Here is a 17,211-nt window from a genome sequence, read left to right as displayed (position 1 = left end):
ACCTCATTACAGCCTTGGTTCAAACACTGACATAAAAGCTTATGTCCGTCAAAAGTGAAAGTGGCTGCTTTTGATATTAGACCTCATGTCTGACATTGAGGAGCCCTAACAAACCTGGAGTCAATCAGAAAGAAAGATGTTTGTGGTTACTGGAAGTCAGTCAACACAGGACATCTCTGCAGGAGATCCTCTGGGTAGTGTCCTAGGCTCAATCATTTTCAGCTGCTTCATCAATAAATTTCTCTCCATCCTAAGGTCTGAAATAGGTTGTTCACTGATGATTGCACAATGTTAAGCATAATTTGCAACTCTTCAGGTACTGAAGCAGTCTGTGTTCAAATACAGCAAGGCCTGGGCTGAAAAGCGACATGTACAGCTTGTGCTACAAAATGAATCTTTGTTATTACCCTTTGACATTCAGCGGTGTTACCATCACTGAATTCTACACTAGCAACATTCTGGGGTTTACCATTGATCAGAAACTCAACTGGACTCACGACATTAACAGTGGCTACGAGAGCAGGTCAGACTCCAAGAATCTTATAGCAAATAACTTATATCATGATACCCCAATGCCCATCCACCATCGATCATCGACAAGACACATATCAGGAATGTGATGGAATACTCCCCACTTGTCTGGATGTATGCAGCTTCAACAACAATCAAAAAAATTGACATCATCCAGACAAAGCAACTCGGTTAATTGGCATCACATCCATAAACATTCATACTCAGTAGCAGTAGTATGTATTATCTAGAAGATGCACTGCAGAAATTCACCAAGGCTCCTTTGACAGCACATTCCAAACTCTCAAGCATTTCCATCAAGCAGGACAAGAACTGCAGACACATGGAAACACCATCATCTGCAAGTCCCTCTCCAAGCCACCCACCACCCTGACTTGGAAATATATTGTACCTTTAGTGTCTGCTTGGTAATAAAGCTAAAATTCCCTTCCTAATGGTATTGTGAGTCTACCTGCAGTGCATGGACTGCAATGGTTCATGATGCAGCTCACTACCACATTCTCTAGGGCAACTCTGAATGGAAAATAAAAGTTGGCCCAGCCTATGATGCCCACACCTGCATAAATTAATAAAATATTTTGTGGACATCAACATTTTTCAGTGAAGAAGTATGATGATCAAATTATTGATTTTTAATCGTATTGGCTTTGCAAAGAATATTAGCCTTGACACTTACATAATATAATGGGAATTTTAAGTGTTTAGTCAAACACCAAACAAGTTGACATTATCTACATTTGTATCTCATTGAAAGGAAAGCGCATTCAATGATGCATGACTCCAAATGATGACGATTCTAGATCAGCACAGCGAATACTGAAGTTCTTGTGGTATAAGATAATGGTCCTGATGAGGTTAACATTCGTATGACATTGGATTCACTCATTCTATTGACATCATACACAGACTGAGGGTGGAAACAAGGAGTTCTTCGCTAGCTTTTGGAGAGGTCAGATTTATTTGTACCAGATCCCAAATGTTCCAGTCATTAAGTGTAACCAGACATCAAAACTTTTATCTGTTGATTTTTAGCTATCTCGTGCAGAGAAAGGTGGAGAAGTCAATCTTGGAAAATAGTGCCAATCTTAGGAATGGGGATTCACAATCCCAATGGTGAGTGAATGTCGATCAGAGAGAAGGCTGGATTTAAAGAAGTTCAGAACAGATGGCTGCTTTGTCAATAATTAAGTTACTCATTACTTCACTTCTCAATATAACTCCCATTCTAGCCTCTTCATATTCTGCACTATTTCCATAAACCCAGATATAAACCCAACTAGACTTCAACTATAGCCCAGTACCAATGAACGACTTGCACTCTTGGTATCAGATCAACATTTCTTCCCTTACTCTCAGACTGCTGTTTTTTTTTATCCTGCTTCCATTTTAGATTGCCTTTTCCAAATTCCCCAATTTTTAATTTCAAATTCTTCTTCTTAAGCAGTCAAAGATGGCTTGCGTCTACACAAAGTAAGGTATTAGACAATGGCTGAATCCAATTTACAACCTACAGTCTCTGTCACAGGTAGGACAGTGATTGGTGAAATGGGCACCTGATAATGGTGACGAGATGCCTGGGTTGCCACATGCTCCTTTCATTGTCAATGCTTGACTTCAGCTTTCTGTCAGCAATGGGACTGGAGATAGATCCTCTATTTTTGGACCTTGGGGCAGGGTTTCCCCAAGATCAATGGGAAGGCTTAACTGTTCAAGGAAACTATGAGGGTTCTGTTAATCATTTTCTCTACTGTCCTGGGGCAAGCTTGCCATGTCGAAGCTCCGAGTACAGTAGTTATTTTGGAGGTTTGGTCAGAGATGCAGACTAAATAATGCAATAGCAGATGGGTGCAATTTCTTTTTAGCATCTCAGTTATCCATTTCCTTCTTTTTAAAAATCATTTTACACACGTACATATAATTTGCTCCCTCCCCCTTCTTTCTGTTCTGTTTAAAACATTATTCATGTTTAACAAACATCCATTTCTGGTTAATATTGCATTTAAATTTAAATTAATTCATAATTAGTTCACAGCTTCTGAGAAGCTAGATGATTGAACTCATCAAGATCAATGATATTACACAACAGATGGATATTTTACACTTTGCACCAGTCAATCATAAAAAAACTGTCAATTCTGAATTATACACACAGGCTCACTGAAACCCCCTTTTCTTGTTCTTAAAATTGCTGAAATAATGATGGGCTAAAAGATGGAGGAGTTTAAGAACAGAGTCGCAGAACGTAAGACCATAAGATAAGAGAGATATAAAAGAGAAGGCAGCTAGTTTAATGAAATATTGAGGAGGTAGTAACTATGAGGAAATAGCATGATAGAAATGTTGAGGTCTGAGGCAGATCAGCCATGATCTTATGGAATGACAGTGCAGGTTTAAGAGGCTGAATAATCTACTCCTGCTCCAACTTATGTTCTTGTTGTGGTTTTATTTTCAGTATTGGAATGAATGTACATGAAGAAATAGCTCAATTCTGGATCAAGCAGCATGTTGAGAATCAGTATTTACTGATGAGATGTGAGATGGCACTCAGGGAACACATTTTAGGCACAAACAAAGGAATGGCTTTGTTAACGTTGAAGAAAATTGTGATTTATTATATATTAGCTAGGAAATTATAAACTGGAGCAACAAACGTGTAGCAATAGAAGAGCATAAAAACAGAGCTAGGTGTGTTAGTACACAGGGTGAAAATCAATCAACAGTTTTGGGTGAGATTGCCAAATGGCAACATATAAGTAAATGGCTACTGGGCAGCACAGTAGCTCAGTGATTAGCACTGCAGCTCAGTGCTTAGCACTGCTGCCACAGCACCAGGGACCTAGGATCGATTCCAGCCTTGGGCGATTGTCTGTGTGGAGTTTGCACATTCTGCCCGTGTCTGCGTGGGTTTCCTCCAGGTGCTCCAGTGCAGGTTAGGTGAATTGGTCATACTAAATTGTCCATAGTGTCCAGGGATGTGTAGGTTAGGTGCATTAGTGAGGGGTGAACATAGAATAATAGGGTAGGGCAATGGGTCTGAGTGGGCTACTCTTTGGAGGGTCAACGTGGACTTGTTTGGTCGAATGCCCTGTTTCCACACTAGGGATTCTATGAAGAGGAAACTGGTGGGGACATGATACATGACTAGTAGTCTTGCTCACTATTCAGAGAACTGACACAAAACCCAGATTCATAGTGTAATGTACAATTGTTCAGTACCTTCTAGACATGATAGCTTTCTTCAACTGAGGACACGAATAGTAGCAGTAGGGCCAGAGACCAGCACATCCTCATGGTCGTCTGTGTCATTGAAGTAGTGGCTGCTGTTGGCAATGTACTCAAGATTGACAAGAGATTGATATCAAAAGAAAGAAAGGGCAGGACGGAGATTTCAGCGTGGGGGATGTCACGGGGGTGGCCGTATGAGGTGGACTCCATCAAACACCCAGAATGTCAGGCAATGGATTTCCCGTCACCTCAGAGGCAGCCAGTAATCCAACAGCATTTGCCATCAACCTTCACGAGACAAAGGAAATCTGTGCAACTCTCTTGTAATCTCTCAGCAACCATTTAATTGCGGAGGGCTAAGGGATAATGAGCGTCACTGGCTCATTAAACTTGAACTTGATTGACATCTAATCATCAGTAACTGGGAATTCTATGTCGTCCATTCTGCCCTGGGAAGCAATTGTGAAGATTTTTCCACTACAGTGAGACTTGCGTGGGCCTTCTCTTGCAATTAAGTGTGTCATGCTTCACCCCATGACAGGGTGGGTTTAGTATATCCAAACTGAATAAGTCTTGAACTGCTTAGTTCAATATTAAACATGAGTTAAATTTCCAATTAATACGAAGAATATATTTTGCCATTACCTCAGATCTCAATAACTGTTCCGCTTTACTTCTATTTGCATTTTTGCAATACCACCTAAATAAAAATGGAGAAAAAGGCAGACGTTAGGCACAATTTCCAGCAAACTAGGTATTCAATATTATTGTTGTGAATGAACAAAATCAAAAACAAAATACAATACATGTAAAGTTTGTAGTCTGTTGTTGTGAGTGATCTGCATTATGGAGTACTTTGGAAAATCCATCGAAAGTGCAGGTGGTTCAACAGTTCTAATTATTATACAACAGCCTTAAAGCTGACAAATGCTGCAAAAATCTAGCATCTATTTGGAGTCTGCCACAATACTATAACTCAGTCAGAATCTTGTTTCATGTTATTCTAAAAGAACAAGTAACATAGAGTAATAGAGATGCACAGCATGGAAAAAACCCTTCGGTCCAACCTGTCCATGCCGACCAGATATCCCAACCCAATCGAGTCCCACCTGCCAGCACCCGGCCCATATCCCTCCAAACCATTACTGTTCATATACCCATCCAAATGCCTCCTAAATGTTGCAATTGTACCAGCCTCCACCGCTTCCTCTGGCAGCTCATTCCATACACGTACCACCTTCTGCATGAAAACGTTGCCCCTTAGGTTTCTTTTATATCTTTGCCCCCTCACCCTAAACCTTTGCCTTCTAGTCCTGGACTCCCCAACCCCAGGGAAAAGACTTTGCCTATTTACCCTATCCATGCCCCTCAATTTTGTAAACCTCTATAAGGTCACCCCTCAGCCTCCAACGCTCCAGGGAAAATAGCCCCAGCCTGTTCAGCCTCTCCCTATAGCTCAAATCTTCCAACCCTGGCAACATCCTTGTAAATCTTCTCTGAACCCTTTCAAGTTTCACAACATCTTTCCGATAGGAAGGAGACCAGAATTGCACGCAATATTCCAACAGTAGCCTAACCGATGTCCGGTACAGCTGCAACTCGACCTCCCAACTCCTGTACTCAATACTCTGACCAATAAAGGAAAGCATACCAAATGCATTCTTCACTATCCTATCTACCTGCAACTCCACATTCAAGGAGCTATGAGCCTGCACTCCAAGGTTTCTTGGTTCAGCAACATTCCCTAGGACGTTATCATTGAGTGTATAAGTCCTGCTAAGATTTGCTTTTCCTAAATGCAGCACCTCGCATTTGTCCGAATTAAACTCCATCTGCCACTTCTCAGCCTATTGGCCCATCTGGTCCAGATCCTGTTGTAATCCGAGGTAACCCTCTTCACTGTCCACTACACCTCCAATTTTGGTGTCATCTGCAAACTTACTAACTGTACCTCTTATGCTCGCATCCAAATCATTTATGTAAATGACAAAAAAGTAGTGGACCCAGCACCGATTAGTGGCACTCCACTGGTCACAGGCCTTCAGTCTGAAAAACAACCCTCCACCACCACCCTCTGTCTTCTACCTTTGAGCCAATTCTGTATCCAAATGGCTAGTTCTCCCTGTATTCCATGAGATCTAACCTTACTAATCAGTCTCTCATGGGGAACCTTGCCAAATGCCTTGCTGAAGCCCATATAGATCACATCTACTGCTCTGCCCTCATCAATCTTCTTTGTTACTTCTTCAAAAAAGCTCAATCAAGTTTGCAAGGCATGATTTCCCACGCACAAAGCCATGTTGACTATCCCTAATCAGTCCTTGCCTTTCCAAATACATGTACATTCTGTCCCTCAGGATTCCCTCCAACAACTTGCCCACCACTGGTGTCAGGCTCACTGGTCTATTGTTCCCTGGCTTATCTTTACCGCCCTTCTGCCAGCACCCGGCAGAATACACCACATTTGCCAACCTCCAATCTTTTGGCACCTCACCTGTGACTATCGATGATACAAATATCTCAGCAAGAGGCCCAGCAATCACTTCTCTAGCTTCCCGCTGAGTTCTTGGGTACACCTGATCAGGTCCTGGGGATTTATCCACCTTTAACCATTTCAAGACATTCAGCACTTCCTCCTCTGTAATCTGGACATTTTGCAAGATGTCACCCTCTATTTCCGTACAGTCTATATCTTCCATATCCTTTTCCACAGTAAATACTGATATAAAATATTCATTTAGCATCTCCCCCATTTTCTGTGGCTCCACACAAAGGCCGCCTTGCTGATCTTTGAGGGGCCCTATTCTCTCCCAAGTTACCCTTTTGTCCTTAATATATTCGTAAGAAACCCTTGGATTCTCCTTAATTTTATGTGCCAAAGCTATCTCATGTCCCCTTTTTGCTCTCCTGATTTCCCTCTTAAGTATACTCTAAGGATTCACTCGATCCATCCTGTCCAGACCTGGCATATGCTTCCTTCTTTTTCTTAACCAAACCCTCAATTTCTTCAGTCATCCAGCATTCCCTCTACATACCAGCCTTCCCTTTCACCCTGATAGGAATATACTTTCTCTGGATTCTTGTTATCTCATTTCTGAAGGCTTCCCATTTTCCAGCTGCCCCTCTACCTGCGAAAATCTGCCTCCAATCAGCTTTCGAAAGTTCTTGCCTAATACCATCAAAATTGGCCTTTCTCCAATTTAGAACTTCAACTTTTAGATCTGGTCTATCCTTTTCTATCACTATTTTAAAACTAATAGAATTATGGTCATTGGCCCCAAAGTGCTCCCCCACTGACACCTCAGTCACCTGCCCTGCCTTATTTCCCAAGAGTAGGTCAAGTTTTGCACCTTCTCTAGTAGGTACACCCACATACTGAATCAGAAAATTGTCTTGTATGCACTTAAGAAATTCCTCTCCATCTAAACCTTTAACACCATGACAGTCCTAGTCAATGGTTGGAAAGTTAAAATCCCCTACCATAACCACCCTATTATTCTTACAGATAGCTGAGATCTCCTTACAAGTTTGTTTCTCAATTTCCCTCTGACCGTTAGGGGGTCTATAATACAATCCCAATAAGGTGATCATCCCTTTCTTATTTCTCAGTTCTATCCAAATAACTTCCCTGGATGAATTTCCAGGAATAACCTCCCTCAGCACAGCTGTAATGCTATCCCTGATCAAAAATGCCACTCCCCCTCCTCTCTTGCCTCCCTTTCTATCCTTCCTATAGCATTTGTAACCTGGAACATGGTCCACTGTGATTTTAACAAGGCATGAAATAAATTTTGAACCGAAGTCAGAATCTTTATTATATATTGACTAGTTTTAAACACGAGTAATGAATAGCTAGTATTTATAGATTGCTCATTTTGTTGTATTATATTCTCAAACAATCATTGTCCAGGTTTGAATACATGAAGAAACCATACTTTTGTTTTCACTTGAGAGCGTTTTGTGGTTATTTAAAATACTGGACTTAACAGAGGGTTTGCGGGGGGACGGTGCCACAGTTTATTTTGAAAGGGAAAATAAATAAGAAAGCACTTTTGTTATGAAAAGAAGAGGAGAATTCTATTTCCCTCTCTCCCCATCCATAACACCATAAATCAGAGCCATCAGGTTCTCAACTTTTCTACCAATGGGAGTAATTTCTCTCTGTCCACCATGGCGATCCCTTGTGTTTTTGAGCAGCTCTGTCAAATCTCTTGCATCAACTTTGTTAATCTATTCACCTAACTGAAGTCTCTCATCTCATCTCATAAGCCATTTCATACATCTTTTCTGCACACTCTTCAATACCTTCATATCTCTTCTCAGGTGTGGTGCCCAGTATTCTGCGCAGTTACTTGGCTGCAGACAGAACTAAAAAACATCATTTAAGGAAACTAATATGGAGGCTTTGTTCCACAGCTATGCATTCGGTACACTCGAAACATGTTTGATCAAGCCTACAAACCTGGCTGATGACTCACCAGTACCTCATGTGACTCATTGCTTAAAGGGACACTGTTCCAACATAATACATCCCAACTCTAATATGTAACACCCAGAATTTGATAAAACACTCCAAATAAGGCTGAACCAGAGTTGGTTAATGTTCATTGTAACTTGCTTGCCTTTGTACTATCTTAATGCATACTTCACAGAATCCATATGCACTAACAATCATTTTGTCAAACTGCCCTGCTACCCTCATTGATCCACGTACATATATCCTCAAATCTTTCTGAAGAATACCTTTTACAATAGTATCCTTTATTTGATACTCCTATTCCTCACTTATTACATATCACATTTTTAAGATACTTCAATGGCTGTAAATTGATTGGAGACTTGCTGAACATCACAGGATTTTCAGAACAATCCTTTTGATGATTTCTGGCAAAACCATTTCTGGATGGGGCAATGAATACACATGTACAGAAATGCAGCTCTTTAAAACAATGTTGTTTGATAATTAATTTCCTTCAGTCTGCCGTGAAACAAAAAATGGAAAAAACTTAGCATCTCATACTTGGTGCTAATATATTTAGTTTTTCATTTAAATATCCATTGTACAAGTTTGTTAATTATTATATTCAGATATTCTGTCCCGTTCATTCTCTGCATTAACTGTCCTCTCAGTCTGAGACCACAAATTTGCTATTTGAGGAACATCAGTCCACACAATAAAATAACCTGAGTCAACAGCTTTAAATGCTATTCTTGGTTTTCGGTTTGGTAGCCAGTTCGCTGTCGCAGTTATTGTACACTCTGGAGCTGTAGTTTTCTCGCTGCTTAAGTCTCTTTCCCAAATTCCATACTGAAAACAATTTAACATTATCCAGGTGTGACATCACAAGTTCATCGGTATATGCATCATTGAATAATGGTGACCATTCCTGCATTGTAACACATACTGTTGATGCAACTTTTTGAATGTCTGAGAAAGACATATCAAAATAATGTCCTTTATGACTTCAAAATGAGTCTGAAATGCTTTAAGACAATGAAGTACTTCTGAAGTGCAGTCACTGTTGTACTGTAACAGACAACTTTCTTACACCAAAGTCCTGCAGACAGCAATGGTCAAGTGATAACTGTTATGCAGTATATTGAAAAGATAGACCTACTCCACTCCAAAAAGTGCCATGGGATGTTTTGCATTCAACCAAGGGCAAGATAGGTTTCAGTTTTAATATCTCACATAAAGGACTGCTTACCTGACAGAGAACACACCCTTCGTACTAAGTAGAAATGCCAATCTACTTTATGCAATCAACTTTTTGGAGGAGAACTTGAAACCAAGCACCATGCATCCAAAATCATATCCTTTGAGTAACTAACACCACAATGGAACAATTCAAAACATGCACAGTATGGCACTTATGGGACCAGGAGTGTGCCGATTGATAAAATAGGTCTACATAATCAACGTAAAAGTACATATGAAACACAACATAATGCAGGGGACATACATATCACTGTTATACTTTATTTACAGCATAAATCACAAATAATAATGCAGCAGCCTTCAGGAGACTTAGGAAATGGAGCATAAAAATAGGGAGGTCTTGTTAAAACTCTATAAGAAACTATTCAGACCACAACTTGAAAATTGGTCCATTTATCTGAAGATATATTGGTACTGGAAGCAGTTCAGTGTAGCTTCATTAAGTTGATTCTAGACTTAGACTAGATTCGATTCCCTTCAGTGTGGAAACAGGCCCTTGGGCCCAACATGTCCACACCGACCCTCTGAAGAGTAACCCACCCTCTTCTGACTCACTCACCTAACAACGATGGACAATTTAGCATGGCCAATTTACCTGACCTGTACATCTTTTGGAATGCGGGAGGAAACCGGAGCACCCAGAGGAAATCCACACAAACACGGGGAGAATGTACAAATTCCATACAGACAGTCGCCCAAGGCCGGAATCGAACCTGGAATCCTGGTGCTGTGAGTGTGTCAGCCAGTGTGCTGCCCAGGAAAGCAGCTCAAGGAGACATTGAGCAAACAGCAGAGGATGGAGCAAGTTTTTTTTAATGTGCAGTTTAGGTGAATTGGCCATGCTAAATTGCCCATAGTGTTCAGGGGTGTGTAGGTTAGGTGCATTAGTCAGGGAAATATGGAGTAATAGGGTAGGGGAATGGGTCTGGGTGGATTACTCTTCAGAGGGTCGGTCTGGAGTTGGTGGGCCAAATGGCCTGTTTACACACTGTAAGGATTCTATGAAATTGCCCCAACTAAAACTTACTAGCACAGAGCCTTTTCACCAACACCCTCAACTGGCTTCTCAGACCTCGTGGTAGACAGTAGTATTTAAGGAGAAATTGACTTGAAATTGAACCAATTGCTGATATTTTGTGTGGCCATTCAATTGAACAAGATATTAATATTGAAATAAATAAATTTAAAAGTATAATAATTGGACAGAATAATACAGCAAACATTGCAGCATTTGATGTATACAATTTTTGCCAGTTCATCAAGACTGCAAATTCATAAGTTTCAGGTTAAAACAAAATCTGTTGTAATTATAATTTGGAAGACTGTTTAACTTACTCATATTTTTCTAAATTGTTGGATTTCTTCTCTGTTACGTAATTGCTTGGTATGTAGCCCTCATGTCTGAAAAATAGAATATATCCATAATTGTGTGTCAGGAGTCTTATTAATATTTGCTTACATTTGACATTACTCTACTTGAGCACTCTGCAAAGTGTGATGTTGGAAAAGTACAGCAGGTCAGGCAGCATCCGAGAAGCAGCAGAATCGACATTTCGGGCATAAGCCCTTCAGCTCGACCAAAGTTATACTGTAGCCATGCTTGTGAACACGCATTAGCTTTTCACATTAGGAGAATGGGAATGGCAGCATCCACTTTCTTACATCATTGAAAGAAATTCATACAAATTGTTAAGCGCCAGATAGATTCAAAGAATTGTATAAATAAATAAAGATGATCTTTTAGTGTGTACAATGAATCATCATTCCAGATAGACAAGCAGTTCTAATTCCCTAGGCTAAATTTGGATTTGGTAAATTCATCAAATCATTTTCTAATTTTCACCTGTAACTCTCAGAAGCAATGTGAATAGTAACTTTTAGCTGTTTAACTCTTCCAATAAAATGTAATTGAATTCCCATGAAGAAAGGATAGATAAAGAATATCTAGTAAATGTACTATATTTGGACTTACAAAATGCATTCAATAGCATGTAAGGCTATGTAGTAAGAGCCCAAAGTGTTAGGGGCAAAATATTAGCATGGATAGTAGATTGGCTAACTAATAGAGAGATTTGGGAAAAAGAGGGTACTTTAACGTTGGCAATCTCTAAGTGGTGAAGCTTCACCAACTATTTACAATATATGTCCTCAACTATTTACAATATATGTCCTCAACTATTTACAATATATGTTAACAACCCAATTAATGGAAATGAATGCACTCTCACCAAGTTTGCACATGACACAAGACTAATTGGCAAGTCAAATGATAAGGTTGACAAAGTCTGTAGAGGAATGTAGACAGATTAAGTAAATAGGCAAAACTTTGACATATAGAATATAATGTAGGGGAAAATGGCAGGTCATTCACTTTGTAAGAAGAGTAGAAGTGCTGAATATTATTTAAGTGGAGATAGACTGCAGTAAGCTTCAGCACAGAGGGATCTGGGGTCCTTATGCATATTTAGCTTCTAAATTCAGCAGGTATTTGAAAAGACAACTGGACCATTGACGTTATTTCACAAGAAATGGAGTATAAAAATAGGGAGGTCTTGTTAAAACTAAACAAGGCACTAGTCAGATTACAACTGGAAAATTGGGAATGATTTTGGTTCATTTATCTGAAGATAGATTGGTATTGGACGCAATTCAGAGGAGGCTCATTAGGTTGATTCTAGGTATGATGAAACTTTTTTTAATGAAGATACTTGAGTAGACTGGTTTTGAACTTATTGGAGTTTAGAAGAATGAGGGGCAATCTTATTGAAATATATAAAATTCTTAGGGGACCTAACAGGTTAGTTGCTGAGAGGTGTTTTCCCTTGTGGGAAAGTCTAGAAGCAGACAAACAATCTCAGACCAAGGAGGTCTCATCTGGGACAGAGATGAGGAAGAATTTCCAAGCTGCAACTGTTCAAAACAGTAGTGCGGCCGCACTTAGAATATTGCGTATAGTTCTGGTCGCCCCATAACAGGAGGGATGTGGAAGCATTGGAAAAGGTGCAGAGGAGATTTACTAGGATGTCACCTGGTCTGGAGGGAAGGTCTTATAAGGAAAGGCTGAGACACTTGGGTCTGTTCTAGTCAAGGCTGAGATTTTTAATTAGTAAATGAATCAAGGGTTATGATGAAAAAAAAAGTAGAGTTGAGGGTTATCATATCAATCTTGATGGGCTGAAACTGAGTCACTAACTTTTCCTCCTATATTTTACATTCTTAAGAACATGATAAGAAGAGACAAGAGAAATATTGCAAGTTTAAATTGTTAATTTTATATTGTTAAATAAAAAAATTCCTCTCATAGTTTTGGTAGAATACAAGAGAAACTATGATCATTTCAATAAATCCTATCATGGTGACCTAAATCATGAGATACTTAAATCATACATCCAAATTACTGACTATACCATTTCTGTCCTAGCACATGAAGCAATCATGGGAATTTCTACCATGGTAGCTCAACTACCAAAAGTAGTGAAAGTAGAAACTGGAAAACTACAGTAAAGAATAAAACAAAAATCTTTACAAGAAATAGCAGGCTTTGCCTTTGGAGTAAAAAAGAAAATGCTGGAAATATTCAGTAGTTACAGGAATATTCACCAAGTGCTGTGGGCCATTATCAGAATGGAAACTGGAAGAGGTGTGTAAGTAATTGAGTTAAATAAATGAAGAGGAAAAGGATAGAGAAAAATAAGTAGTCATGAATTGTATTCACAAGCAGTCAGCATAACAATTAATGACATGTTCTATTTCCCACCATTGGCTCCCTGTCAGGAAATTCCATGGTTCAAATCTCAAATTGTTTCAATCAAACTCAACAGTATTAATGTTTTCTATGAGACTCTGCAATGCTTTAGATAATTTCCAAAACTTATTGTTAAGGCTGTTTCTCCCATTATTTTGGATGCAGAATCATCAGAGATTCATACCCAGTCAAATGGTCTTTGGAAACAGTAAAGGCAATGACAATGTAAAAAGTAGAAACAGGGATAAGTCATTTGATCCCTCAAAGCTGCTCCACCATGCAATAATGGGTCATCAGATTATACCTTGAACTCCACTTTCTTACTTACACCCCATAACCTTGTAGATGAAAATCCTGCCTAATACAGCATTGAATATACCCCACTGCTCTCTGCCTAAGAATTTCAAAGATTAACAACCATCTGAAGACAGAAATTCCACTTGATCTGCATCTTAAATAGGAGACCTACTATTTTTAAACTGTGCCCTCTAGCTTTGGATTCCCTAACAGGAAAAATGTTCATGCTTTTTTATTATCCATTCATGGGATGAGGGCCTTTTAGGTTAGGCCAGCATTTATTGTCCATCTCTATTTACCCAGAGTGCAGTTAATAGTCAACCACATTGCTGTGGGTCTGGAGACACATGTAGGCAAGGTCAGGTAGGGATGATTAATGTCCTTCAGGGAAGGAATCTGTGAATCAGGTGGATTTTTCCAAAAATTGGTAAAGGATTCATGATCATCATCAGGCTCTTAATTCCAGATTTTTTTGAATTCAAATTCCACCATTACTATGGTAGGATTCAAACCTGGGTCCCCACAACATTACTCTGGATTAAGAGTCCACTATGCCATCATCTCTCCTTAAAGCATATATTCTGCAAATTCTCCTCAGAATCTTATATACTTTAATAAGATCACTTTTCAATCTTCTGAACTCCAGTAAGTATGGGTCCAACCTTTCCACATTAGGTTCAGGATTTGTTTCCATCTTCTGAGATAAGGAGGACCCAACTGCAGCTTACCAGATTCTAGCAACAAAAAAATCATTCAGTCTATCATGCCCATTTGACTAGCAAACAAAATCTGTTCAAATGGAAACAGGTCCTGGAGACTGCAGGTAACAAGCATTGTCAAGGTAGTAGGTCAGAAGATTTTTGAGGGGCATCTAAAAGCATTTTAAAGAAGTGAGAACATGCCTTTTTAGCTACACATCTAGTGGTTTCAGCCCTTGTGATCTGACTGTCACATTTTGCTGCAAGACCCCAATTTCTAATTTCACTCGGTAGATGCTGACTTGTATAAACTGAAGAACTTCCTAACTCTTTTGAATGGGAGTACAGTAAACCCATTTAAAGACTTACCTGAAAGTTGATACAAGCGATTGACTTGAGGATTGAGGACTCTACTAGATTTTTAAGTCAAAAATGAGGACCAACATTTGAATGTCTCTCGTAAAATTTATAAGACTGTTCTGTAACATTCATACCCAAATGGGTTTCACTCATCCCACTCTGCAGGTTGCAACTGATCTTTATAATTGACCTCAACTGGAAAATGAAATCAAATTTAGGACATCATCATTAGGAAGGATGTAAAGATATTAGAAAGCATCAGAGAGGGAAGAAATTACATGAATAGATGTCAGGATGAGGGACTCATGTCATAGAGACTGAGTGGAAAAACTAATAATTAGTTTTCTTGGGCTGGAGAGTTTCAACTATGAAGAGAGATTAGATAGTTTGGTGTTGTTTTCCTTAAAGCAGAGAAGACTGAGGGGGATCCTTACTGAGGTGTATAAAATTGAGTGGCTTAGAAAGAAACTTCTTCCAAGGAGTAGGATGAGAACAATGCAGGGGGACATAGTTTTAAGGACAAGGACAGAAAATTGACAGGTGATTTCAGGCTAATTACTTGCAAACGGGTGGGGTTATCAGGAACTCACCGCTAGAAAGGACAGGAGAGGCAGGAAGCCTCACAACATTTAAGTGTTTGGATGAGCATTTGCAATGTCATTGTATACAAGGTTACAGGCCAAAGTCCACTTTACATGTTGTAAAACTCTTGACTCTCTGACTATGAATAAGATTAAGAGATATTTTGATGAAAGTGTTTAAAAAATCATGAGGGTCTGTACGGATGGACACAGAAAAACTGGTGGTAAGGTCAAGAGCCAGAGGATATTAATTTAAGGGAACTGACAAAAGAACCAATGCAATATGAGGTGAGATATGTTTCAAGGAAAGTATGGTTAAGGTCTAGAATTGAATGCCTGTTTGTATTGGAAGTAGATTCAATCAAGGCTTTCAAAAGAGAATTAGATAATTTCATAAGAGAAAACCTTTGCAGGAAAAGGTGGGTGAGTGGGACTGGTTAGGAGAGTGTGCTTGCAGAGTTGGCATGGACATGGCAGGCTGAATAGCTTTCTTCTGTGCTATAACCTCTATGATTTTTTATCACATATTCATATATGCAACATAGTTAAAACTAACACCTGGAAAGAGAGAGTGGGACAGACAGTAAAGATGACTTTTTTGTATTCAAAAAATCTCAAATCATTAGAGTCATAGAATCATAGAGATGTACAGCATGGAAACAGACCCTTTGGTCCAACTCGTCCATGACAACCAGATATCCCAACCCAATCTAGTCTCACTTACCGGCACGCAGCCCATATCCCTCCAAACCCTTCCTAATCATCGACACATCCAGATGCCTTTTAAATGTTGCAATCATACTGGCCTCAAACACTTCCTCTGGCAGCTAATTCCAGACATGTACCACCCTCTGTGTGAAGAAGTTGCTCCTTAGGTCTCTTTTATATCTTTCCCGTCTCACCCTAAACCTATGGCCTCTAGTTCTGGACTCCAGGGAAGAGACTTTGCCTATTTACCTTATCCATGCCCCTCATCATTTTATAAACCTTTATAAGGTCATCCCTCAGCCTGTGACGCTCCAGGGAAAACAGCCCCAGTCTATTCAACCTCTCCCCAAAGCTCAATCCTCCAACCCTGGCAACATCCTTGTAAATCTTTTCTGAACCCTTTCAAGTTTCACAACATCTTTCTGATAGAAAGGAGACCAGAATTGCATGCAATATTTCAACAGTGGTCTAACCGAGGTCCTGTACAGCTGCAACATGACCTCCTAACTCTAGTACTCAATACTCTGACCAATAAAAGAAAGCATACCAAACGCCTTCTTCACTATCCTATCTACCTGCAACTCCACTTTCAAGGAGCTATGAACCTGCACTCCAAGGTCTCTTTGTTCAGCAACACTCCCTAGGACCTTACCATTAAGTGTATAAGTCCTGATACGATTTGCTTTCCCAACATGCAGCACCTCACATTGAACTAACTTAAATTCCATTTGCGACTTCTCAGCCCATTGGCCCATCTGGTCAAGGTTCTGTTGCAATCCGAGATAACCCTCTTCACTGTCCACTACACCACCAACTTTAGTGTCATCTGCAAACTGACTAACTGGACCTCTTATACTCACTTCCAAATCATTTATATAAATGACAAAAAGTACTGGACCCAACACTGATCATTGTGGCACTCCGCTGGTCACAGGCCTCCAGTCTGAAAAACAACTCTCTACCACCATCCTCTGTCTTCTACCTTTGAGCCAGTTCTGTATCCAAATGCTAGTTCTCCCTGTATTCCATGAGATCTAACCTTGCTAATCAGTCTCCCATGGGGAATCTTGTCGAATGCCTTACTGAAGCCCATATAGATCATATCCACTGCTCTGCCCTCATCAATCCACTTTATTACTTCTTCACAAAAACTCAATCAAGTTAGTGAAACATGATTTCCCACACACAAAGCCATGTTGACCATCGCTAATCAGTCCTTGCCTTTCCAAATACATGTACATCCTGTCCCTCAGGATTCCCTCCAATAATTGTGGGCGGTACGGTGGCACAGTGGTTAGCACTGCTGCCTCACAACGGCAGAGACCCGGGTTCAATTCCCAACTCAGG

General features: G+C 39.8%; 1 protein-coding gene across 4 annotated transcripts in view; it reads right to left on the bottom strand.

Moving 5' to 3' along the window:
* The window catches only part of tec (tec protein tyrosine kinase), a 162,230-nt gene that overhangs the window by 53,180 nt on the left and 91,839 nt on the right, over nucleotides 1-17,211 (bottom strand). For all 4 annotated transcript variants that reach the window (XM_060824401.1, XM_060824420.1, XM_060824412.1 and 1 more), the window contains exons 8-9: nucleotides 10,811-10,876; nucleotides 4,402-4,456 (exon numbers count right to left, since the gene is read on the bottom strand). In XM_060824401.1, coding sequence (XP_060680384.1) covers nucleotides 4,402-4,456; nucleotides 10,811-10,876 — 121 coding nt within the window. The remainder of the gene's footprint in view (nucleotides 1-4,401; nucleotides 4,457-10,810; nucleotides 10,877-17,211) is intronic.

Source organism: Hemiscyllium ocellatum, chromosome 1 (genome assembly GCF_020745735.1).
Source record: "Hemiscyllium ocellatum isolate sHemOce1 chromosome 1, sHemOce1.pat.X.cur, whole genome shotgun sequence".
Taxonomy (NCBI): Eukaryota; Metazoa; Chordata; class Chondrichthyes; order Orectolobiformes; family Hemiscylliidae; genus Hemiscyllium; species Hemiscyllium ocellatum.
Note: the sequence above shows the minus strand (reverse complement) of the source record. Positions and strands in the feature narration are given on the sequence as shown.